The sequence below is a fragment of the Phyllobates terribilis genome, unplaced genomic scaffold (assembly GCF_046119375.1).
Source record: "Phyllobates terribilis strain yellow unplaced genomic scaffold, ASM4611937v1 Scaffold_11__3_contigs__length_659146591, whole genome shotgun sequence".
Lineage (NCBI taxonomy): Eukaryota > Metazoa > Chordata > Amphibia > Anura > Dendrobatidae > Phyllobates > Phyllobates terribilis.
The window spans coordinates 158806132-158833855 of record NW_027362771.1 but is presented as its reverse complement, the minus strand read 5'-3'; the positions used below and the strand labels follow the sequence as shown (position 1 = coordinate 158833855).

Here is a 27724-nt window from a genome sequence, read left to right as displayed (position 1 = left end):
ATAGATTTTGGAATAATAATAATTTCCACAATTGGATGTGTTTAAATAAAATGTTCCCGTGCTGAGATAATCTTATAAATGTGCTGTATACTGTGTAATGGCTGTGTCTGACCGTGCAGGAATATAATCTGATCATACCACAGCTCCTGGGCAGGAGAGGAAGCAAAAGAGTATACAGACATTACAGCACGGGATCACAGCTGATTCTTTTTGTGAGGTAAAACCTTTCACTGCCTGTTTTTAAACAATGTTTTACCTTAAAGAAAGAATTAGCTGTGATCCCGTGCTGTAATGTCTGTATACTTTTGCTTCCTCCCCTGCCCAGGAGATGTGGTACGATCAGACCATGTTCCCTGCACGGTCAGACACAGCCATTACACAGTACACAGCAGGGGCACATTTATAAGATTATCTCAGCTCAGGAACATTTTATTTAAACACATCCAATTGTGGAACTTATTATTATTCCAAGATCTATTGATTAAAATGAACTTTTGTTTGTCGGAAAACCCATTTAAATTCTTCCTAAATCATTCTACAACATGTTTTTTTTTTTTTTATTACAAAAAAATTAGCTTTACACTTTTTTATTTTCGCGCATACGCCTCTGGTTTTAGTTGTGACATTTGTGTCTGGGGCATGTCAGAACAGCATTTTGCATAATTTACAATGCTGCCTTACAGTGCACCGTTCTCTTCTTTGTTTGCCTTCTCCATATCGTCAATAATACCCACCCATAGACTGCCATCACCGTCACTAATTACTGAACATAGTTACCATCTGATCATGATGACATTGAGTTTTTGAACTCCAATTAGGTGTTTGCAGTAGGATTAATGTTAATAACTGTAATAACTGATGGCTGAAAGCTTGTTCATCTGACAGCTCTCTCTTATGACTCCCTCATATACATGAACAAATGGATCGGGTGATTGGATTCCAGCTGCTTTCTCTTCAGTAGGAGCTAAGCTGCAGTAACCGGGAACAGATACTAAACCGTATACTGAGCCGTAGTGTTTTGGCTCTGTACGCTGTGTATACACATCTGAAGCAGGAGGTGGAAACAGCTGATAGGTCATCAGTATTTAAGTCCTGAACAACCCCTTTTAGTAACTAATGAAAATCCCATTTCTTTCTATACTTAAAGAGGACCTTTCACCAAATTTTTCATGTTGAACTAGACACACGATGCAATAGTGGCTAGAGAGCGCACTAAAACATTTAGTTTTTTTTTTTTGTTTGCTTTGTTTTTCAATTTTGCTTCTCTTTTGCGGAGATATTAGCATCAGAATATTTAGCATGTAATTATTTAGCTTTTGTTTTCACTTAAGGCGTGTACTGATGCTAACCAGTCATACGCAGGCAACAAGAAAACTCCCTCACTATAGTTTAGAGCAGTAGTGTGTGAAATGTAATAATACAGCCCTGATCTCCTGGTCTAACCTCCTGCCTGATTAGAAAGCACAGATGACAAACACCATTCAGATAAGGTCCCTGAGGGAAGAGGGGCAGCACAACTGAGTTTAGTTATGTTATACTACAAACTCTTCTATCAGCTCTCCTCCTCTTATAGCATGGACACCTCTGCTGTACTGCTCCTCCCCCCACACTGTATATCTGGAGATCACATTTTTGTACTCAACTCATAATCATTCTACAGTGAGGTCAGAGCAAGATGCAGGAATATGTCTCACACAGGAGTAGCCCAGAACAGACTGCTGCTGTGTGAGATGTGATGACAGCATGCTCTCACTGCTCAACGAGTACAAATTGTTGTGATTTCAGCTGACATAAGTGTGATTACAACTCACACACTGAGAAACCTCAAAGCTATTGTGGGCATGTTCTTTCTCCTGTGTGTTGCTGCCTGCTTGTGATTGACCAGCATCATACAGAGGTAAGAAATACACACCCCAGTGAAATCTGTCTGATAAAACCCACTTAAACTAGTATTCACCTCTCCAAGATCCTATCGCAATATGTAGTAGGTGTAGTAATAATAATAATAGCAAATAATAGCCAATACCTCCAATTATAAATGCAGCATAGTTCTTCTGATTGGCTATGTCGCTCACCCCATGTGCAGGACGTTGCAGTAGCTTAGATATCCATGGTTGCGGCCATTAAGAACTAACTAACTCACTATATGAGTGGTCGTAACCATAGATACCTAAGCTACTACAATGCCTTGCACATGGGGTAAGCGATATAGCAAATCAGAAAACCTATACTACATTTCTAATTGGAGGTATTTGGTATTATTATTATTATTAGTAGTAGTAGTATTATTACACCTACTAGATATTGGGATTGGATCTTGGAGATGGAAATGCCAATTTAACAAAAATTAACTCATTAGATACCAAACATTTTGAATGCTAATATCTCTACAATGGAGAGGCAAATTTAAAAAAGGTTTTCCACTCTGCAGATTATTACATTCTGTGTCAATGTGAAAAATTCGTTTTTTGACTACTGGAATAATTCAAGGTATGCTAATCAAACAGGAAATCTGATGGGCACATTACAATAGGGTTAATGACTGATCCATGATATCTGTTATGGATCTTGTGAAAATGGCCGCCATAATGCCAGTGTGAACAGAGCCTTTCTCCATTTACAAAGCCTCACTGTGATTATTATTAATGACTAATCAGTTAAGAAAAGGACTTTGTTATATAAACTGAGCAAGTTCCATTTACAGCATGTAGCAATGTTCTCAATTAGTTGCTCTTGCCTGGCTAATTGACTTTTCATCATGAACCTTTTTCAGTAAACTGTATGTGCCGTTTTCACAGCAGCCATTCCTTTGTTCTGAAATGTTTTCTGATCAACAATGAATGATACGACTTGTTAAATAACAATCTCTGACTGAGTTATCCCTGTGGACGGAGAATGATTTCTTAGTAAGTGAATTCAGGCAAATTATCTGTAGTAAGTATAGAGACCTAAACATGGAGATCCTATATGAGATGATACCTTTAAAACCCTACATTTCTCCACCAGTGAATCTTATATGATGTCATTAATGATCCTCATACTATGGACCTCAAAGCCCCATTAGTAGACCAATAAATTGAAACACAGTGAATTCTATTTAGGATGATACTCAAAATCAACCTGTGATTGTATTGCAAGTATTGCTTTGATAGCAAAATTGTACGTCTGGTACGTCCGGATACCCTTAAAGAACAGCGTCATTTTTCAAGTAAAACTTTGTTAGTCAGGCTGTCCCATCCATTGCATTGCTGGCACGAATGGTGGATGTTCATACCTGGGTATAGACCTGTAAGACTGAAAGTCCTCATTGGCACGGTCCTCTTTTCCTATGTATCAGTATGTGTTAGTCATAACACACAGTCCCCTGTGAGAACTGTTGTCCCCACAAATAATCCCAAATTCTTGTCTAAGCATTACCAGCTGCTAGCTCTGGCATTTTGACAGCCATTGTCCATCTGTTTGTATGAGAAAAACAATAATATTTTTCTTATTGAGTAATGTTTCATTTTTATTATTAGAAACTTTTTTTTCCTTACTGGTTTGGAAAATTTTATATCCTGACATTTTTTCTGATGTTGGCCATTGCAGTGTCCCTGGCATCTAGTACGGTTGGTTTGGCAGGACAGGTCGTCCACACAGAAAGTACAGAAGTGGTGCTGACTGCTGACCCCATAGTAGGATTTGGAATACAACTTCAGGGCAGTGTGTTTGCCACAGAGACCTTGTCTTCTCCACCCTTAATTTCTTACATTGATGTTGACAGTCCTGCTGAAAGGTGAGTTAAAAAGTGTATAGGTGGTCAGTATGGTTTATTTTATAGTCCTTTTGGTTTCTATATATTTATTTATTTTACTCACTTATATAGCGCCATTAATTCCACAGCGCTTTACAGACATTATCATCACTGTCCCCATTGGGGCTCACAATCTAGATTCCCTATCAGTATGTCTTTGGAGTGTGGGAGGAAACCAGAAAACCCGGAGGAAACTCACGCAAACACGGGGAGAACATACAAACTCCTTGCAGATGTTATCCTTGGTGGGATTACAGATCGCTCAGTGCACAACATTTACTTTGCTCTGCCTGTGTAAACAGGCATTTAAACGACTATCGTATTGTATCGCCAGTTGGTCCATGAAAACGGACCCTTAGGCTATGTTCACATTTCCAGCAATTATCCATTAAAATGTACCTAGCAGAAATACGTTGGCAAAAAAGTTGTGCAGACATAACTTTTTTGTCAGTTTCTAAAAAAAGGATTTCAGCTGGATCCGATTTTTTTTAGCATTGAAGTGTATGGAAAACGGATCCGTTAATTAACCATTCGTTCTCCCATTTGAAAAGGATCCTTTTTTTGCTTACTGGATCATTTTCAAATAGATGATTACTTGAAAGGTCACATACCTGGTAGTACTGTATATGTTAAATATCTATTTTCGACCTCTAGTAAGCAAAAAACTGATCCTTTTAGAATGGGAGAACAGCGGATGCTTAATTAGCGGATCCGTTTTCCATAGACTTTAAAATGGATCCAGCTGAAATCAGTTTTTTAGAAACAGACAAAAGTTGTGTCTGCACAACTTTCTAGCCAACAGATTGCTGCTGAATCCGTTCTGATGATTACTGGACATGAGAACATCATCTTAGTCTCTAATCATATGCATGTATGGGGATTGCTCAGTTTGGGTCAGTAGACCCGCTACCATTCTGTACATTGTAGCCTGTATTAGGACAATGAAATATGACCGGCATTAGTAAATGTTCTCCATCGTTCTATAAATGAGCAGTCTATTGGAGCCTTGATAATGTGCACTACATCCTTCATCATTTTCTGAGATTGCCTTATGCATTTAGAGAAATTGGGAGAAACAAGAAACGCCATTATGTTTTTCATGCCCCAGTTTTGATAAATGAGGTCTGTGAGATTGGTTATTTGAGGCGAGTGGTGTAGTGCCATGTAGTGACAATATGTAAACTGATTTCTTCATGTTAATAATTACCTAAATGCAGCCTGTGTAGGAGAACATAAAGTTTACTTCTACCCAAAAAAAGTCAAATCTGCATGTCCCCTGGGGATCACTGCTTCAAAGCCAGAGAGGCGCTACTCTTTACAGTGTAGGTGTATACACGGAGGAGATGTGGCAGGAGTATTAATATTCATGCTATGCCTGAAGTTGCCCGCAGTGTGAAATTGCCATGTGTGAATGCTTTTATTGCAAACATCCAGGCTATTTTCCCGCTCACTGGAGCCTTTGCTTCCCCCAATGATTATGTGAATGGGTACAGAGCGGCTTCCTTTCTCTCTACTGTTTGAGTAAAATTCTTTCTTTTTTTTCCGGACAGCAAATTTATCAAAGCTTTTTGTTTGTAATACTTTTCTTGGCTCCTAATAAATTATTCAGGATCATTCACTCTGCGTGCAGCACATAATGAAATTTCTGTCCTGACAATAAAATATCATGTTCTTGATCTGGTATGAGAAGATTAACAAGTTCCAGAGGCTTTATCATGCAGGCTTTTCCATCGGGGGGCCTCAGGCTATATTAATTACAAAAGCGAACATGCGCTGAAAGGGGCTGCCACATTGAGGTCTCTAATATTCTCCCTGCCATTGGGGAACTTTCATCAGTCTATGTGTGAGCTCTGATCACATCCGAAGAAAATGCTACTCGTGAATTATTAATTACTTCTTTAGGACATTTTACAGGCTTCCAAAACTCACAGGTTGCTTTATATACAGAATTGGGGGGCTGTGGTTTTTCTTCTTGCAAGGGAAAATCCACACAGTGGGTCCCTGTATCTAGACTATGCACTAGACTGTACATTTCACTTATTCTCTATTGTGTAAGTCCCCTGTTAATATTCTTATAATTTATTAATAAAAAATATATATGCCCTCATAGATGTGGAGTTGTACAGGTAGGAGATCGAGTGATGGCGATAAATGGGGTTCAGACGGAGGACAGCACCTTCGAAGAGGCCAATCAACTGCTAAGAGATGCAACTATTGCTGGGAAAGTCACCCTGGAAATAGAATTTGATGTTGCAGGTTAGTTGCTTAACAATTAATATGTGTAATGAGATTTGAATACATCCTATGGGACTGTGGTAAACTATATAAGTGCTCTATAAGCAGGGTATGTAGCCTAGACGTATTCTAGGCCATAGGATAAGCAAGTGTTAAGGCGTCTTATTGCTATGAAGTTAGGTCTCGATTAGTTGATCGTTCTGTACACTTTATAACCTTCATGGTGCTTTTGGCCTGATCAGTTTTAGTTTAGTATAGGTGGACATAGCAAACATATGTATTATTTATGGGTGTATTAGAGCTAATGAAGACCGGCAATCTTGGGTGTCCTTTCTGAGGAAGCTTTCACGTAACCCATAAGTCATAGAACCAAAAAAGGTGACATTTCATCTTTACAGGCCAGGGTGCTTTTTCTTATATGGTGATGGAATATATACATCTACAGATGTTTTCACCGTTAGGAGTAGAGAGTTCTCCAAACTAAGTTCAATGTCCCATGAAATATGCTCATTGACAGTTTATTTTGTTTTTTCCTCTGCCTTAGAGTCTGTGATACCCAGCAGTGGGACATTCCATGTTAAACTACCAAAGAAACACAATGTGGAACTTGGCATCACCATTAGCTGTAAGTAAATATATTGATAATAGGTTCACATTGTAACCTTTCCAATCAATCTCTATGTACAACATAATAATCTGTCTAGACCACAGCAATTGATTATCATTGCAGGCTGATAAGTTATTTTCAATATGATCTCAAGCTTATGAATCCTAGCTTTAACTCCATAGCTAGAAATCAGTCAGTCACAAACTATGTGCCTCATATTCCAAACTCCATCGTTTATGTTAAGTGGTTACTGTCATTTTATAAAACTTTACATAAATCAATAGTACAGGCAAGTATTTTTAAAAAACCTTTGTAATATATCTTCTCAGAGAAAGCTACTTTTTTCTTCACTTATAAGCCTCTTCTTCCTCTCCCTCACTACCCTCAGAACTCATCATTCACACTTAAAAGGCCACAGCTCAAATCTATATTGATAGAAGCAAGGTGGGATGCCAAAACAGTAGGAATTTAGGTTACACAGCACACTGAAGTCTATGGAGAGGGAACGGGAAGGAGTACTTGACACAGTGAGAGACCAGGCAGACTTGGGCAGATCGTACGTCAGCTTACAGGAAATTTATTTCACTTCAGTGCTGGAGTCACATTCACATTTCTGTGGACTGTGTATAGGAGACATCATAGCAGCTAGTCCCATCCACTAGCTCAGAGAGAACTGAAAATTAGTGAGAAAGCCTACAGAGGAGGAAACTGGTGAAAATGCAGTATACAAGCTATGTAGTGGTCAGAAATCGTGTTATTCTGTTATTCCTTTTATTCTAAAAGGTCATTTGAAAAGGCAGGTGTGCTATAACAATTACCTGTAAAATTCTATCTACAATACACTAGAACGTCGGACATAAGTGACATAATATTCAAGAGCCTTTTCTCGTGTATATTATTCCACCATATTGCATGAATACTTCCTGATAATCTACAAGAGATCTCCTAAATATGTCTCTGGAGGCACAGATTCTGCAATTGTCACTTTGGCCATCACTGTTATAGTCCAGTATAAAAAGGGTCAATGCTGTTTTATACCTAGTGGAAATGTTAATATATTAATATAGATGTTTAAGTATCCTGCACCGAAGTAGAACATCCCCCCGGGGCCTTGTGACACATTGCATAGATTAGATGGAGACAAATGTTATATGGGACAGTAATGGCATTGATTGAAATGATCAAACTGCTGAATAAAAGACAATGGAAGCTACTTACCAATGCATAGCTAAAAGCACAGTATGTGTATAATAAGGAACTAATGAATTATGGATAGAGATGGGGTCAGCTGCAGGAAATAGATATAGGTTGGAGAGGTTTAAGTTAAGTTACTGCTGTCTCCTTTTCACTTAACGGAAGGCAGATAATGTCAGGTTGAGAGCTATCGGGTTATTTCCCAGTGGGCATCGCAGGAAGCTGGCATGGCTAACAAGCCATTAAAGTCACTGGGCCCACACTGCGAGGGGACATGTAGCACAACAGCTTGTTGGTACAAATAGAGGCTGTCATTTTGACGAACAGATTCTTCATTTGGCAGACAAGCGCAGATGTATTCTGTGTTTTTGGAGACTCACATATGCTATCTGAGGCTCCTATCACAACATTTGCTTCTGTTTGCAGCCTATTTTCTGCACCAATTTCATGTTTTTCAACATATAGAGAAAAGTGTTTTTAGCAGAAGCCTACATTTTATCTCAGTGTATGCTGGGTTCTAATGATTAATATACATTATATACGTTATTTTTACCTCTTTTCTTCACTAGTCATGTTACCGACAAGAAATACTGAGACTAGTATTCCCTGGTGCTCCACAATGCCTACCATACGTGATTATATACCCAGTATATGCCATTAGCTAGACTCCATGACTTTAATACTTTTGTTTTAGGCATGGTTATAATAACTACTATCATGAAAGGGGTTGTTGTCTCTTCCATGTACAATCTCAAAGACCTCATTATGAGCATCCACATACCATGACCACTGTATACAATATACCAGGGGTCTCAAACTCTGCTAAGCAAACGGGCCACAAATAGAAAAAAAATTGAAGATGACATTTTCAGTGATACTGTTTTAAAAGCGGACACACGGATGGCACACAGATGAAAATTAAAAATGAAAATCATCTAAGTTTTCTGGATGAAACATATACAATTTTTCATACACTCGTCTGCACCTGGCCTTACCCTGCTACTTCTCCTGATAAACCCTGCTTCTCGCCTCACAGGCCACCGTAGCTAGCTGACCTGATGATTTAAGAGGCTTAAAGAGTGAGCCCCCTTCCTCCAATAACCATCTAAATACTCGTCACTATTGATAGTATTATCTAAGGGGTTAAACGGCCACGATTGGTGCTAATACTGATCAAAGCTATGATATGTAGATGACACCCACTGATGATGGTGCAAGCTCTGCTTGTGAGCTGGCGCCATTAACGCACCGTACATGTACAACGAATGTACGGTAGGGGTTAAAAAAAAAATCCTCCTCTCCATATTCACATACTATCCCCCCAGGCCATATGTTTGAGACCCCTGCAATATATAATGCAAAGAAAAACTGGAGGAGTTGTCTATAAAAGCTTTCATTTCTTTAAAATTTCCAGGTACTATTTTCCCCTTTCACTTCAAAAAACTGTCGGCCACCTATCTCCACTTTAGGACACACAGCGTATACCTTGCTTCCTAAAGTGCTAGTAATAGATCTTTAAAAAAAGCCAAATCTATAGTTGGAATTGGGATTGTTTTTATTATTAATCAATACTTTGTGTTTTGCTGTATCCTGCAGCTCCGTCCAGCAGGAAAACTGGCGATCATTTGGTTATTTCAGATATAAAGAAAGGCAGTGTCGCTCACCGGTGAGTGTCATCCTACAGAGTCAACACTTAAAGGTTTCTAAAGCTTTTTTTTCCAGTAGTAGAGTGCAATATACACTGTGATCCTGATAGTTGTTCTCAGGGACCAAAGTGGTTACATTGTAGACATTACTGATTAAAAATGTGTTAATAACAGATTTAGAGGAAAACTAAATGGACATAAAAAAATGTATGGGATGTTCACAATTCTACTAATCTAAGAAAATGGCCTGAGCAACTGATGTAGATATTTTTCTTCTCCTTTAAGCCATAAATTTCTTTGATTTTAGAAAAATAAGTCTTTATTTTTCCCCTAAAAAGCATCCCCACTCTTCTCTATGGGTAGTGTCTGGTGTTTGCACTTTCGTTCTGTTCAAGAGAATGGGGTTGAGCTACTTTTTCAGACACAACCCTTGGGCAAACAAACACAAAATATGCAACAGCATTCTAGAAGCGTTAAGGAATACCTATGTATACAGTGTATGTATGTGTATATATATATATATATATGTATGTGTATATATATATATATATATATATATATATATATATATATATTATATATATGTGTGTGTATACATATATGTGTGTGTGTGTATATATAGATAATATGTCTGTGTATGAATGTATGTATATACAGTACAGACCAAAAGTTTGGACATACCTTCTCATTTAAAGATTTTTCTGTATTTTCATGACTTTGAAAATTGTACATTCACACTGAAGGCATCAAAACTATGAATTAACACATGTGGAATTATATACTTAACAAAAAAGTGTGAAACAACTGAAAATATGTCTTATATTCTAGGTTCTTCAAAGTAGCCACCTTTTGCTTTGATGACTGCTTTGCACACTCTTGGCATTCTCTTGATGAGCTTCAAGAGGTAGTCACCAGAAATGGTTTTCACTTCACAGGTGTGCCCTGTCAGGTTTAATAAGTGGGATTTCTTGCCTTATAAATGGGGTTGGGACCATCAGTTGTGTTGTGCAGAAGTCTGGTGGATACACAGCTGATAGTCCTACTGAATAGACTGTTAGAATTTGTATTATGGCAAGAAAAAAGCAGCTAAGTAAAGAAAATCGAGTGGCCATCATTACTTTAAAAAATGAAGGTCAGTCAGTCTGAAAAATTGGGCAAACTTTGAATGTCTCCCCAAGTGCAGTTGCAAAAACCATCAAGCGCTACAAAGAAACTGGCTCACATGAGGACCGCCCCAAGAAAGGAAGACCAAGAGTCACCTCTGCTTCTGAGGATAAGTTTATCCGAGTCACCAGCCTCCGAAATCGCAGGTTAACAGCAGCTCAGATTAGAGACCAGGTCAATGCCACACAGAGTTCTAGCAGCAGACACATCTCTACAACAACTGTTAAGAGGAGACTTTGTGCAGCAGGCCTTCATGGTAAAATAGCTGCTAGGAAACCACTGCTAAGGACAGGCAACAAGCAGAAGAGACTTGTTTGGGCTAAAGAACACAAGGAATGGACATTAGACCAGTGGAAATCTGTGCTTTGGTCTGATGAGTCCAAATTTGAGATCTTTGGTTCCAACCTCCGTGTCTTTGTGCGACGCAGAAAAGGTGGTCGGATGGACTCTACATGCCTGGTTCCCACCATGAAGCATGGAGGAGGAGGTGTGATGGTGTGAGGGTGCTTTGCTGGTGACACTGTTGAGGATTTATAAAAAATTGAAGGCATACTGAACCAGCATGGCTACCACAGCATCTTGCAGCGGCATGCTATTCCATCCGGTTTGCGTTTAGTTGGACCATCATTTATTTTTCAACAGGACAATGACCCCAAACACACCTCCAGGCTGTGTAAGGGCTATTTGACCAAGAAGGAGAGTGATGGGGTGCTACGCCAGATGACCTGGCCTCCACAGTCACCAGACCTGAACCCAATCGAGATGGTTTGGGGTGAGCTGGACCGCAGAGTGAAGGCAAAAGGGCCAACAAGTGCTAAGCGTCTCTGGGAACTCCTTCAAGATTGTTTGAAGACCATTTCCGGTGACTACCTCTTGAAGCTCATCAAGAAAATGCCAAGAGTGTGCAAAGTAGTCATCAAAGCAAAAGGTGGCTACTTTGAAGAACCTAGAATATAAGACATATTTTCAGTTGTTTCACACTTTTTTGTTAAGTATATAATTCCACATGTGTTAATTCATAGTTTTGATGCCTTCAGTGTGAGATATATATATATATATATATATATATATATATATATATATATATATATATACACACACACACACACTGTATGCAGGGTGTCAGACTGGGGTGCCAAGGGCCCACCAGTAGTACATGCAAAATTTCCTGACCCTTTTTCACAAATTTGAAATTAGCAAATGCCATTTTTGGGCAAATGTGCCTCTGCTTGTGGGGAAAAAAGTGAACAGTTTATGCAGCATGTTTCCTATACTTAAGGCTAAAATAAAATTCATCAAGCTCCACCAATGTATATGTGACTTAATATGATGTATACATAGTTAAAGAGAGAAATGCAAGTTAGGAGTACACTAATAGCTCTGACTTCATAAAAACAGCACTGGCACTCTGGAATTGGGCGATAAACTTCTTGCCATAGACAACATCCGGCTGGAGAATTGCTCAATGGAAGACGCAGTACAAATACTACAGCAATGTGAAGAGCTTGTTAAGCTGAAGATACGCAAAGATGAAGATAACTCAGGTGGGTGAGCAGATCAACGTCTCTTAATGACGTTTTTATTTTTCTAGTGTTTTCTTGCTGAAAATTAAAGAAGATATACAATATCTATAATTCCAGTTCAGAACAGACTGTTCTTTCTATTAATTTTGGAGAGGAAAGACTAGAAGCAATGGGATGAAACTAAATGGGAGGAGACACAGATTAGATATTAGAAAAAACTTTTTGACAGTTAGGGTGATTAATGAGTGGAACAGGCTGCCACGAGAGGTGGTGAGTTCCCCTTCAATGGACGTCTTCAAACCGAGGCTGGACAGACATCTGTCTGAGATGATTTAGTGAATCCTGCTTTGAGCAGGGGGTTGCACCAGATGACCCAGGAGGTCCCTTCCAACTCTACCATTCTATGATTCTATGGATCCTATCCCAGATGTCACACAGAAGGCTGCAGTTTGCTTAATTTTAAATATGTGCAAATATTATTCAGCATAATAGATAGGGCTTGTATCTTCTTTTTTGGCAAGAATGTCAGATTTTGCCACTATAAGACTATGTTCACCTCTGTGTCGGAGGGTCCGCTCCGAACCTGTGTTGCGGATTCTGTTATATTTGATGGTAAAAATAGTTCTTCATGCACTATACAAAACTAAACGATGAGTGACCTTGGCCTTATGGGTCATTGGGGACGTCTAGAGATGCAAACATTTTTTCCCTAGAAATACATTAAGGCAGTAAGCATGAAAATTCTGAGATTTAATGACCAGCAGGGTATGTAAGTGATTGCCAGATCCTCGAGTAGAGAAAATATGTATCGCCCCAGTAAACTGAAATATCTGGCCGCAATGTACAAGGAAGGCATATTGACTAATAAAGATGCAATGCAGTTAATCTCCTAAGTGTCGGCAGTTAATTACAAATTATCTCAGCAGTGAAACTGAGACACGATTTTCACACTTCTAGACGAACAGGAGAGCAGCGGAGCCATAATTTACACAGTAGAGCTGAAGAGGTACGGAGGGCCCCTGGGAATTACAATTTCAGGCACTGAAGAACCTTTTGATCCAATTATCATTTCAAGCCTTACTAAAGGTGGACTAGCGGAAAGGTAATATATCTGTCTATCTGGTTGTCTGTCTGGACAGGATGTCATTTATTTCATTTATGTGCCACTTTGGACAAATCTTTATTACCACTCTGTTATGATGATCTGCAGAGTTTGGGATCAGATTAACATAAAATCCTGTTTACTTTCCTATTATTTATGGAGCTCATCATATCCTTTCGTGCAGGTCTTCCTGTTCTTTACATCGCCAGGACCTGCGTCTTTGATCTATTGCTTCAATGGAGCTCTTTGTTGTAAGGCTCGTAGAGAGCAGATATTAAGAGCTTGTTATGTGCTCACCTGCTGCTAATAATTTTGGAGAGCCACAATTATAATATTACAGGCAGCGAGCAAACGTTGGACATAATAGAAAACACTTTGCATTTGAACAATAGCTTATTTAAGGTGATGAATTGATAAATGTGATGATGAGTCATTCCCCGCTCCAAAGTTATTAACGTGAAGATTTTACTTCAAGAACAAAAAGCCTGACTTAGAATAAAAATAATTTGCAAGCGCATTTCTATTTTAGATGAAAGTAAAAAAAAACAACAACTTGCTTTTCTACTTCACTAATTAATTTTCTGTTTTTCTTTTTATAGAACGGGTGCAATCCACATAGGGGATCGAATTCTAGCCATAAATTGTAACAGTCTGAAAGGAAAACCTTTGAGTGAAGCTATTCATTTACTGCAGATGGCAGGAGAAACCGTCACTTTAAAAATCAAGAAGCAAACAGATGGTAAGCCAGATCACTGGGGAATGCGTGCAACAGCCTAAATTGTAATGTGGATCAAAAAGAGACGTCCAGCACGCAGTTACATGAGTAAAACCATGATCCTTTAGGGTATGTTCATATACAGTTTTTTGCGTGAGTTTTGGCATGTAAAATTTACATTTTCCATTCCAAAATATGTGCAAAAAAACAAACACTTACTAAACAAAGTCTCATTGCCATTAAAACAGCAATGTCACTTATTGAAGCAGATTGTGGGTGTATTTTGCACAAAAATCGTGGCCTGTAACAGCATGTGAATTAGTCAGCGGCATTCCAATCTCCATTTAAAAGGACAATGTCATTAAAAATGATCTATTGTTTAAATCCGATATTTCTGTAACATGTATTTTTAAAATAATTTTGGCAATTTACAATTTTTTTTCTTATTATTATCTTTATTTAAAAAATAAGTAATTAGTAATCTTGCAATTTTCACATTGGCCACTGGGGCTTTTCAAGACTAATACTTCCTGTCGTTTCAGGAAGAGTTTTCAGAGGCTGGAGTACAATGTGAGGTTAAAACCTCTATTCACAGCTGATAACACAGGATCCACCAATCACAATAGGCGATGTCACAGCTGACCCTGCTCCTCCTCCCTTTATAATGACCTTTTCACAGGCACAACTCACTTTTCAATACAAAATATAGGGTCAAGGTCAGACCATTGTGGCTGTGTACATGTATTGTTTCCTGAAATAATCTAATAAAGCCCCAGTGGCCAGTGTAAAAATTGCATGATATTTTTCTACAGATTCTGACATAAAAAATAAAAAACAAAAAAATGTAAAAAAAAAAATAACACAAAAACCTAATAACAGTAGGTAATTTTCTAATGACAGCTTCCCTTTAATCTGCAAATCCTACCAGTCAACAGCAGAGATGGGCAAACTGCAGCTTGCGGGCCACATCCAACCTCCTGGCTGTTTTAGTCCTGCCCGCGGTCCGAGACAGCCAAAGGACTGAAACAGTGGCCAACAGCCCTCTCCATGCCCTCGCCCACCATCTGTCCACCGCTGTCACTGCTATCCGCATCCTCGAGATGCATACAGCGGTGAATACATTAGCGGAGGACGGAGCCGCCAACTCCTTCCATCAATCAGCGTGTGAAATAACTGGCGCGATTATGTCACTTCATCATATCAGCTGTACGGAGAGTCGTTACACTGGAGACAGGAGTAGGGTGCCGGGGAACAGGAGTGAGGTGAGTATGTGTTTTTTTTTTCTCATATATACAGTACAGACCAAAAGTTTGGATACACCTTCTCATTTAAAGATTTGTTTTGTATTTTCATGACTATGAAAATTGTACATTCACACTGAAGGCATCAAAACTATGAATTAACACATGTGGAATTATATACTTAACAAAAAAGTGTGAAACAACTGAAAATATGTCTTATATTCTAGGTTCTTCAAAGTAGCCACCTTTTGCTTTGATGACTGCTTTGCACACTCTTGGCATTTTCTTGATGAGCTTCATGAGGTAGTCACCGGAAATGGTCACCGGAAACTTATTAAACCTGACAGGTGTGCCCTGTCAGGTTTAATAAGTGGGATTTCTTGCCTTATAAATGGGGTTGAGACCATCAGTTGTGTTGTGCAGAAGTCTGGTGGATACACAGCTGATAGTCCTACTGAATAAACTGTTAGAATTTATATTATGGCAAGAAAAAAGCAGTTAAGTAAAGAAAAACGAGTGGCCATCATTACTTTAAGAAAGGAAGGTCAGTCAGTCCGAAAAATTGGGCAAACTTTGAATGTGTCCCCAAGGGCAGTTGCAAAAACCATCAAGCGCTACAAAGAAACTGGCTCACATGAGGACTGCCCCAGGAAAGGAAGACCAAGAGTCACCTCTGCTTCTGAGGAGAAGTTTATCCGAGTCACCAGCCTCAGAAATCGCAGGTTAACAGCAGCTCAGATTAGAGACCAGGTCAATGCCACGCAGAGTTCTAGCAGCAGACACATCTCTTCAACAACTGTTAAGAGGAGACTTTGTGCAGCAGGCCTTCATGGTAAAATAGCTGCTAGGAAACCACTGCTAAGGACAGGCAAGAAACAGAAGAGACTTGTTTGGGCTAAAGAACACAAGGAATGGACATTAGACCAGTGGAAATCTGTGCTTTGGTCTGATGAGTTCAAATTTGAGATCTTTGGTTCCAACCACCGTGTCCTTGTGCGACGCAGAAAAGGTGAACGATGGACTCTACATGCCTGTTTCCCACCGTGAAGCATGGAGGAGGAGGTGTGATGGTGTGGGGGTGCTTTGCTGGTGACACTGTTGGGGATTTATTCAAAATTGAAGGCATACTGAACCAGCATGGCTACCGCAGCATCTTGCAGCGGCATGCTATTCCATCTGGTTTGCGTTTAGTTGGACCATCAATTATTTTTCAAAAAGACAATGACCCCAAACACACCTCCAGGCTGTGTAAGGGCTATTTGACCAAGAAGGAGAGTGATGGGGTGCTACACCAGATGACCTGGCCTCCGCAGTCACCAGACCTGAATCCAATCGAGATGGTTTGGGGTGAGCTGGACAACAGAGTGAAGGCAAAAGGGCCAACAAGTGCTAAGCGTCTCTGGGAACTCCTTCAAGATTGTTGGAAGACCATTTCCGGTGACTACCTCTTGAAGCGCATCAAGAGAATGCCAAGAGTGTGCAAAGCAGTCATCAAAGCAAAAGGTGGCTACTTTGAAGAACCTAGAATATAAGACATATTTTCAGTTGTTTCACACTTTTTTGTTAAGTATATAATTCCACATGTGTTAATTCATAGTTTTGATGCCTTCAGCATGAATGTACAATTTTCATGGTCATGAAATTACAGAAAAATCTTTAAATGAGAAGGTGTGTCCAAACTTTTAGTCTTTACTATATATACACGGGTTATATGGGGGCTCATACTGTATGTGTGTGGATTCTTACGGTATATAGGGGGATGTCAGCATACTTAATCCTGCTCAATATTAAGTGATACAGTTAACATGAAATTCTAATTATTTTGTTAATATTAATATTTAGCAGAATTAATTTTAGCCTATGGTTCAACCCACCACAACAGTCACGGTCTCTCATGCGGCCCCTTGGGAAAATTAATTGCCTACCCCCGGTCTACAGCTGTTTCCATCAGAAGGTGAGAGTTGCCGCTGATCTGGACTTGATGACCACTTGCGTGCGTCCTTTTCTAATAAATAGGACAGATGCACAGTACCTGGCAAGCATTTGTCAACACCATATCAGAGACGCAGGGCAGGATCACCACATTAAACCTAAGCTTCTGCTTTTATTATTGCCATCTACTTGCTTGCTACATCCAAATAGTACTTTCTTATTACGTAGAATGCTCTGATGCATTAAGTTTATGCAAAAAAATCCTTTTCTATTACTTTCAGATACTAGTCCTAAGGCATTTACATCATCTGGAAGAATCAGTGAGCTTTGTGATGCTGAAGATGACACCCCTGTTACACAGAAGTCCAGCAACCTTTCAGATATTTATTCCACCACTGTGCCAAGTGTAGACAGTGCAGTTGAGTCTTGGGATGGCTCTGCTGTGGACACCGCTTACGGAAGTCAAGGTAAAAAATCTGTGTTACTTGGGTAATCTACAAATGTAGTGGAATATTCTTGTGGCTTCACCGTAATCTGATATTTTCCATTGTTACAAGACTGTGTAAACTGGGTATCAGTAAGGGTATGTTCACAAGTGGCATATTTGCAACATTTGGAAGTCTTTATGACCATAAGAATATATAAACAAATGTTACTCCTTAGTGAGTAGCTAGTGTAGGCAATCCTCTACTGACTCTTATATTTCTTCTTATTAAAAGTAAATTAATGTAATTTTTGAGATGTGTGATTTTTATAAACTTATGTACAATACCGTTCAAAAGTTCAGGGTCACCCAGACAATTTTGTGTTTTCCATGAAAACTCATACTTTTATTTATCAAATGAGTTGAAAAATGATTAGAAAATACAGTCCAGACATTGACAAGGTTAGAAATAATGATTTTTATTAGAAAGAATAACTTTCTCCTTCAAACTTTGCTTTCGTCAAAGAATGCTCCCTTTACAGCAATTATAGCATTGTAGGCCTTTGGCATTCTAGCTGTTAATTTGTTGAGGTAATCTTGAGAACTTTCATCCCATGCTTCCTGAAGCCCCTCACACAAGTTGGATTGGCTTGATGGGCACTTTTTGTGTACCATACGGTCAAGCTGCTCCCACAACAGCTCAATGGGGTTGAGTTCTGGTGACTTTTCTGGCCACTCCATTACAGATAGAATACCAGCTGCCTGCTTCTTCCCTAAATAGTTCATGTATAATTTGGAGGTGTGCTTTGGGTCATTGTCCTGTTGTAGGATGAAATTGGCTCCAATCAAGCACTGTCCACAGGGTATGGCATGGCGTTGCAAAATGGAGTGATAGCCTTCCTTATTCAAAATCTCATTTACCTTGTACAAATCTCCCACTTTACCAGCACCAAAGCAACCCCACACCATCACATTACCTCCACCATGCTTGACAGATGGCGTCAGGCACTCTTCCAGCATTTTTTCAGTTGTTCTGCATCTCACAAATGTTCTTCTGTGTGATCCAAACACCTCAAACTTTGATTCGTCTGTCCATAAAACTTTTTTCCAATCTTCCTCTGTCCAATGTCTGTGTTCTTTTGCCCATATTAATCTTTTCCTTTTATTAGCCAGTCTCAGTTATGGCTTTTTCTTTGCCACTTTGCCCTGAAGACCAGCATCCCGGAGTCGCCTCTTCTCTGTAGACGTTGACACTGGCGTTTTGCGTGTACTATTTAATGAAGCTGCCAGTTGAGGAGCTGTGAGGCGTCGATTTCTCAAACTAGAGACTCTAATGTACTTGTCTTGTTGCTCAGTTGTGCCGCGGGGCCTCCCACTTCTGTTTCTGCTCTGGTTAGAGCCTGTTTGTTCTCTCCTCTGATGGGAGTAGTACACACCATTGTAGGAAATCTTCAGTTTCTTGGCAATCTCTCGCATGGAATAGCCTTCATTTCTAAGAACAAGAATAGACTGTCAAGTTTCACATGAAAGTTCTCTTTTTCTGGTCATTTTGAGAGTTTCATAGAACAAACAAATGTAATGCTCCAGATTCTCAACTAGCTGAAAGGAAGGTCAATTTTATAGCTTCTCAAATCAGCCAAACTGTTTTCAGCTGGTCTAACATACTTGTGCAAGGGTTTACTAGGGTTTTCTAAACATCCATTAGCCTTCTTACACAGTTAGCAAACAAAATGTACCATTAAAACACTGGAGTGGTGGTTGTTGGAAATGGGCCTCTATACACCTATGTAGATATTGCAATAAAAACAAGACGTTTGCAGCTAGAATAGTCATTTACCACATTAACAATGTATAGAGTGTATTTCTGATTTATTTAATATTAGCTTCATTGAAAAAAAATGTGATTTTCTTTCAAAAATAATGAAATTTTGAATGGTAGTGTATATCTTGTATGATCTTTACAGTTTGAAGGGATTGAGTTCATACAGCACTGTGCAAAAGTTTTAAGCAGGTGTGAAAAAACTGTTGCAAAGTAAGAGTGCTTTCAAGAATAGAAGTGTTAATAGTTTATTTTTACAAATTAAAGGGAATATGTCAGCAGGTGTTTTCTATGTAATCCGAGGCAACATGAGATAACCGGTTAAAACATCATTCAGCAATGTGTTACTTATCAAGCTGTGTGCTGTTGTTTACTTAAAGTGACAGTTTTACCATGAGGACATTATTATTGTTGTGACTAGCTGGCTCACAAGCACTGGTGCAACTCCTCCTCCCCTCCTGTAATAAGCAGCTCACTGTCAATAGGCAATGTCAATACAGAGCCTGGCATGGGCAGGGTTAGCTTTCTCAGCTCTGCTGCATTCTACATTTAAAAACTCTGTGTCAAAACTTCTGCACCAGTAAACTAAGTGATACATCATTGGATTCAGGGTCTCTTTTCCTACATTATGCTGCTCTTAGATGAGGCAGCAAAAACCTGGTGACAGATTCTTTTTAACAAAATGCAAAGTGAATGAAAAAAGCCAAACTAGAAATATGAATCAAATCAATATTTTGTGTGATAAACATTCAAAACATCATCAAAGCAACAATTTTTCAGGTAGTATACACTTGCACACAATTTTTGAAGGAACTCGTCAGGAAGGTTGTTCCTTACATATTGGAGAACTGAAAGCAGATATTCTGTGGATATAGTTGCATATCTTTTTGTCTCTTCATGTAATCCCAGACTAACATGATGATGTTGAGATCAGGGCTATGCAGGGATCATATTACTTTCAAGACTCCTTGATCTTCTTGACACTAAAGATAGTTCTTATTGACAATGGCTGTATGTTTGGAGTCGTTGTACTGCTGCAGAATAAATTTAAGGGAATCAGACTCCTCCTTGATGCTATTGAAAGATGAATCAGCATCTGTCTGTAGTTCTCAGCACTGAAGACACCCAAGACATGAGCAATGTTGTGGACTGTAGACGCAGTGGTTGGCCAAAGAAACTTAGTGCAGCGGATGAAATACACATCATGCTTACGTCTGTTCAAAATCAGAAGATGCTCAGCATTTACATCCGCTCAAAACTGGCAGCAACCAATGGGATCCACCTACACTCATCTACTGTTCAAAGAAGTCCTGCCAGAAGGGGGTCTTCAAGAAAGAATTACTGCCAAAACTCAGACCTTTTTTATGTAAATAAGGCCAAGTGACTCAACTATGCACGAAAACATAGGAACTGTTGTTCAAATAAATGGCAGCAAGTGCTCTGCACTAATGAGTCAAAATGTGAAATATTTGGCTGGAACAGAAGGCACTTTGTTTGCTGAGGGGATGGAGAGAGGTACAATGATGAGTGACTATAGGCAACATGGTTGCAAGTTTGGAGCTGCATTTCAAAAAACAGACTAGGGTCAAGATGACTGTTGTCTTCAATGCTGTGAAATACAGGCAGATACTTAACCATCATGCAATACCATCAGATTGGCTACAAATTTATTCTGCAGCAGGACAACGACCCCAAACATACAGCCAATGTCATTAAGATTTGGGTTCACTGAATACACTAAATCTTGCCAGCTTATTAATAACAGCTCCCAGCTGTCTGCGTAGCCTTTACTAGTTATAAAAAATGGAAGACCCCAAAAAAGAAATTGGGGCCCCCCTATTTATAATACCCAGCAAAGGCTAAACAGACAGCTGTGGGCTGATATTAATAGGCTGGGAAAGGGCCTTAGATATTGACCCCCTCCCAGACTAACATCAGCCCTAAGCCGCCCCAGAAATGACACATCCATTAGATGTGCCAATTCTAGCACTTAGCCTCAGCTCTTCCAAATTGCCCTGGTGCGTTGGCAAGTGGGGTAATGGTGTTGGGGTTGATGGTAGCTGTTTTATGTCCACTGACATCAAGCCTAGGAGATAGTAATGGAGAGGCGTGTATAAGACACCCATTACTAACCCCGTAATTTTAAGTAAAAAAACACACACAGAGCAAAGTCCTTTATTTGAACAAAACACTGCCCGACCCACTTTTACTCATTTATTAAGATCCAAATAAAAATAAAAAAAACAAAGTAATCCTCACCTGTCCACAGATAATCCATAAAGATGATGTCCAACAACGAACCCCAGCTCATCCGGATGAGTATGTATATGTAAAATCTTAATGTGATATTGTGCAGCCTGGGTACAAAGAAGGCTTTAGGCCTCATTCAGATATCAGTGTTTCACATATGCAAAAAAAATGGTACAGCTGACCCCAGTGTTTGGTCAGTGTGCCATCAGTGTTTTTCACGTATGGATAAACTAATAAGTAAATGAGAAAGTTTCTCCTATCCATTACAATATTAATCACAGTCAGCACATGGACTTTACACTCATGGCATCCATTTGTTGTCAGTGATTTTCATGGACCCATAGACTTGTATTGGTAATTTTTATCCATGATACTGGTAAAAACAGACATGTCTCCGCTATGTTTGCATGGACACACAGACATTTTTTTGCATGTGAACAGACCCATGAAAATCACATATAGAACACGTACGTGATACATGGACATCTACTAAATAAGGCCTTAGTCACTCAGGACTTGATAAAAATCCAAGGGTCCTGGTCGCAAATGAGTCTGTGGATGTCTATGGAAATTCTTATTCCACTGCTCCTACAGTGGCCTAACAAGCTTCTAATTATCCACTTCTACTGTTACTGAAGATCCTATTTTTACCAAAATGTGGAGAATTAAAAGACCTTTGGTAATTAGTATTTGCTATAAAGTACTGTGTTTTTTACAGTCAGGGAAACTGGACCAGGGTTGTGCTGAAGACGTTTGTATAAGTATATGGGAGTAGATTGACTGCTCTCGATCTCTCAACATGAGCTAACAGGACTGACTTTAAAGAGTAAGGCTGTGTGCCCACGATGCGTTTTTTAATCGTTTCCGCAGCTGCAGAAACGCTTAAACGCTTGGTAGAAGGCCTGCCATGTTCCCCAATGATAATCCGCATGTGCTGTGCACATGCTGCGGAAATTTCCGCTGCGGATTATCATTGCGGAAAAATACGCAGCACTACCAATTATTTTGCGGAAGTGCTGCGTCTTCGCCACCATTGACTTGCATTAGAACGCATGGATTACGCATCACTGTATATGTAGATGCGCAATCCATGCGTTCCAATGTGCGGATGGTACCCAGGTCTAGAGGACAGGAGACTCTCCTCCGGACCCGGGTACCATAGAACCTGTAAAAAAAAAAAAAAGAATAAAATAAAAAATAAATATATACTTACCTTCTGGCGGCCCCCGATGCACTCCTCCTCGCATGCCGGCAGTTCGCGATGGACTGAAGGACCTGCGCTGACGTCATAGTCATGTGACGGGTCACGCGACGCTGACGTCGGCAGGTCCTTCAGTGTACCGCTGCCGGCAAGGGAGAACGGAGGGAAGCAAGACACTGGGGGCCATCAGAAGGTAAGTATAGATTTTTTTTTTTATTTTTTACCATTCTTTCGGTCACACTATATAAATCCATGCCGTTTGCATGGATTTATATAATGTGACCAAGTTGTCAAGCACTTTCCAAGTGACGCTAAAATCGCTTGGAAAGCGCTTGACAACCCGCATGCAGAAATGCATGTGAAGAACGCTTCATATCCGCATGTCCCTGGCAGGAAAAACGCATGTACAATCTGCATGTACAATCCGCATGCGTTTTTTCTGCCAGGGAGATGCAGAAACGCCCAGGAAAAAATCCAGAGCATTTCTGCATCGTGGGCACATAGCCTTACCGTCTGTTTAATTTTTAGTTCATAAATCAATAGTAGAAAATAAGTCACTTTATAATATATCTTGTCAGAGAAATCTGCTTCTTTCTCATGAACTGATTATTCACTCTCAATTTATGAGTGAAAATCTGTATTCAGTGAATTAACTTTAGGGCGCAGTCATTGCTTGCGCGGCGATAGCATCGCAATCCTCTCTTCAGTGTGACAGCATGTATTTCTATGCAGCTGTCACGCTCAGGTCAGGAGAGCCGACAGCCAGTCCGAGGATTGTGATGGGAGTAGCAAGGTTGTCTGACTGTGCCCTTAAAGTGGAACTATTGTTTAATGTGAAGTTTCAGCAAAATGTCTGTGTCTGCCTCTATCTCCACCCTCATTCTCCCCCTCCCCTTTCCATAGATATTTGAGCACCCACGGTCATCTCCTACTTCAGTACATACAGATTTTACCACTTTACCCTTTAATTGAGATTGAGAAATCAATTCAGGAGGAAAAAGAAGCTAATTTCTCTGATAATATATATTATATAGTTGCTTATTTTTCATGAGTACTATTGATTTATGAAATATAAATTAAAACCATAGTTAATGTGTAAGTGTATTCTCTTGAAGTGCCAGTAGGACTTAAAGGGGTATTCTCTAGTTGTCTCTTGAGCAGCTCAGAGTAATGTAGTCTCCAATTTGCTTACTTCCTGGTTTCTGGAGAAGGGCAGGCGCTGAGTGACAGTTTTGGTGAGTAGTAAAACTGTAGCATTAGTAAATCTATGAAGCTCAGCACAAGTTCTGCTGTAACACATTCAGCCATCAGTGGGTTTTTTTCTGGAGTTCACACTGTTATTACTGTATTTAAACACAGAGATACCAAGGCATTTGAATAATGTGATTAGCAGATTTTGCAAGATTTCTAACAGCATCTCTTCAGAAAATGGAAGGGAGGTGAGCAGCTAATCTGCTGTATAGAAATCAGTGAGCTGGAGAGTGCTTGCTGGGATGTCAGGAGTTACCGTATTTTTCGGAATATAAGATGCACTTTTTTCCTCCAAAATTTTGGAGGAAAATGGGGGGTGCGTCTTATAGTCCGAATGTTGGGGGGTATATATATATATTCTGTGTGGGGTGTAGGGGGAGCGGTAGCAGTGGAGAAGCAGGGCACAGGAGGCAGCAGCCGCCTGCTGCAGCCTACACTATCCCCGCTGCTAAAGAAAATGAATATTCACTGCTCCCCACACCCATGGGCGTGGGGAGCACTGAATATTCATGCTCCTTAATAGTGGCATACAGTGTCTCCGCAGCACGGCTCCTGCTGCTGCCGGGCGATCGTGTGTGCCCGCTATTAAAGGGCATGAATATTCACCCCTCTCCACACCCATGGAAGTGAAGAGGGCGTGAATATTCATGCCCTTTAATAGCGGGCACTCGCGATTGCCCGGCAGCAGCAGGAGCCGCGCTGCGGCTACACTGTGTGCCGGCTATTAAGAAGCATGAAGTCACTGCTCCCCGTGCACACAGTCCCAGCTTGGGGAGCAGTGACTTCCGGCAGCTGATCTCTCCTTGTGAGCCGCGCATGGCAGTGACGCCATGCGCAGCTCACATGGCGAGGTCAGTGTGGGCAGACTGGACACAGCGCTGGAGGAGAGAGAAGAAAGGTGAGTAGGAGTGTTTCCTTTTTTACGTGCAGCGTGATGGGGCTTAGGGGGACCATTTATACTAGGGTAATGATGAGGGGACCATGCATACCAGGATATGGATGAGGGGGCCACACATACCAGGATATGGATGAGGGGGCCACACATACCAGGATAGGGATGAGGGGTGCCATGCATACCAGGATGGGGATGAGGGGTGCCATGCATACCAGGATGGGGATGAGGGGTGCCATGCATACCAGGATAGGGATGAGGGGTGCCATGCATACCAGGATAAGGATGAGGGGTACCATGCATACCAGGATGGAGGGGTGCCATGCATATCAGGATGGAGGGGTGCCATGCATACCAGGATGGGGGCCACGTATAATAGGAAGGGGATATTATCAGAATTGGGGGACATTACCCCTATACCAGTGTCAGCAGCAAACCCCCTCCCCCTTAACAGGGCATCGTGACCACATTTTTTAACTCAATTTTTTTTTCTATTTTCCTCCTCTAAAACCTAGATGTGTCTTATGGTCCGGTGCTTCTTATAGTCCGAAAAATACGGTAACTCTTCTCCTGGAATGTAACTACTGTGCACTGTCAGCCAGGGTCTGGAGGCTAGTAAAATGGAAACCAGCTGTACACTATAAAAGACAAAAGCTCTCATTGCAGGAGAATGATAGCAGATAGAAAAAGCCAGTCCATTGCAAACTAGCTTATTTTCATGCTAACTAATTTAGAATACCCCTTTAATGTCTCTTGAAAATGACAGATTTTAAATACTGGTTGTCAATTTTAAGGTTTCTCTGACTTTTTCAGGACCCAATTTTCAAGCCTCTGGATTCAGTTTCAATGCATTTGAATGGAGAAACCCAAAGCAGAAGGGCAGTCTGTCTCCATTGAATAGGCCAACCAATAATCACTTTCAGGATACAGGACTTAGTGATGATGAGTGGGAAAGACCAGCAACCAGTGGGTAAGTTCTGCTCTTTTCGTGATGATTGCAGTTTACGTCAGCAATGAACAGAACACGTCCATCCATTGCCAGAGGTGTGATGACCTCTCCTAGTGCCATCATATTTTATACTCGTACCATCTCGTTTTAATTACTGCTGACATTTAGAGCACTCTTAGGTTTTCCTTTTTTAATTTAATGCTCTGACAGTTCATTTGAGATCAAGTGAAAAATGCTAGAAAAAGAGATTAAAATGCGCTGTTTGATGGATTTGGCAGAAATTAACTTGATTCCTATGGTGAAGCTTTCAAGTTGAGTGCTTTAGTGCATTTTACATTTTTACATATGCTGCTGCCAGTCTATAGAAAGCTGCTACAGGGCCTTTACAGGTTGCTGGGTGGCATCTCTATGATGGTGAAGAGCCGATGCCCAGCAAAGATGCAACACACGTTTTTCCTGTATATCATACCCTCGTCAGCTGCATGCTATTTATCACGTGGCACTGGTAATATATTTCTGAACAGTACTTTTTATTATTTTTTTACCTTTTACTTGTATACCTAATTCAACTCTGCTAGAACTAATTATATCTGCTGATTACCTGCAGATTATTACACTGACTGCAACGCAAAGTGGCGTATTGTCAGTGAAGCTACTGCCACAACCTTGTGTAGGTCTATAAAGAAGTCGTTGCAGCAAACCAGACTATACTACCAGAATCAGACTTTATCAGAGACATTTAAAACTATCGCTGCTTCCCCTGGCTCTCGCAACGTATTGGGAGCTGCAGTCTTTTTTTTTCCACTACTGCTGCAGCACTACTAATTCATTCCTTAATCGAGTTGTCCACCTTTGGGGACATTTTTTTCTACTTGGTCATATATTTTGGGCTAAGAATAATGGTTGTAATTGGGTTTAATTAAAAATTTTGCACCAATTGCCGTTTATAGAATCTTTGTTGCACTGTCTATTGCTGGCTGCCGAATGAGTTAACTGAGAACTCATCAATCAGCTCACTGAGATGGTCTGAAGGGGAGTTTGTACTTCTTTTATCTGTGTTTTTTTTTCTGAGCTCCTCTCAGAACCTGGGCGCCTTTCTAGCGCTATTAACCTTAAGATTAACCCTATATCTGCAGGTTAATAGGCACTTTTTGACATTACAAGTTCCCCTTAAAATAATAACGTTTACGACCATGTTTTTTTACCATCCCAAAACATTTGGATAAAAAAAAAGAAAACCTTTTGCATTTCAAATGCACTTTGTGCCTATAGATTCTATGCAGAGCTTTGTGTCTGCATAGTAACAGACTACAAACATACTCTATGTAGTCTGGATCTTGTAGTTCTACTCCCTTGCATTGTTCTCTGCTTTTTGTATGTGAATTACTTAGGAGACATAGTTTTGTGTCTGCAGTTTTTACATAGAACTAAGAATGTGTCAAGTAGGACAATTTGTAAAGTTGCTTCATTTTTCTTCTTCGCTATATTGGCACAATAAAACAATGGTTATAAAGGTGGACATAACAAAAACTGGCTACTTTTGACCTGGTAAAAGGTCCACTTTGAATGCTCTTATATAATTCCCGCTGCTCCCCTGAGTAATCAGTTTTTTTCTGTTTTCTTTTTAAATCCGCCATACAGTATGGTGTCTATTTGATGCTAATTTTTAGGATTTTTACCAAGGGGGCGGCGTGACTCGCAGGGTAATTATACAGAGCAGCCTAACGCAATGCTCCCATGGTAAAAACCATATAAATTGGCACTAAATAAAAAGGCCCACATCTCT

General features: G+C 40.0%; 1 protein-coding gene across 8 annotated transcripts in view; it reads left to right on the top strand.

Annotated features, from left to right (window-relative positions):
- The window catches only part of GRIP1 (glutamate receptor interacting protein 1), a 647688-nt gene that overhangs the window by 586134 nt on the left and 33830 nt on the right, over positions 1–27724 (top strand). For all 8 annotated transcript variants that reach the window (XM_073651743.1, XM_073651737.1, XM_073651736.1 and 5 more), the window contains 9 exons: positions 3589–3775; positions 5904–6049; positions 6573–6653; positions 9426–9495; positions 12038–12183; positions 13120–13264; positions 13864–14003; positions 17434–17619; positions 25803–25959. In XM_073651743.1, the coding sequence (XP_073507844.1) occupies positions 3589–3775; positions 5904–6049; positions 6573–6653; positions 9426–9495; positions 12038–12183; positions 13120–13264; positions 13864–14003; positions 17434–17619; positions 25803–25959 (1258 nt within the window). The remainder of the gene's footprint in view (positions 1–3588; positions 3776–5903; positions 6050–6572; positions 6654–9425; positions 9496–12037; positions 12184–13119; positions 13265–13863; positions 14004–17433; positions 17620–25802; positions 25960–27724) is intronic.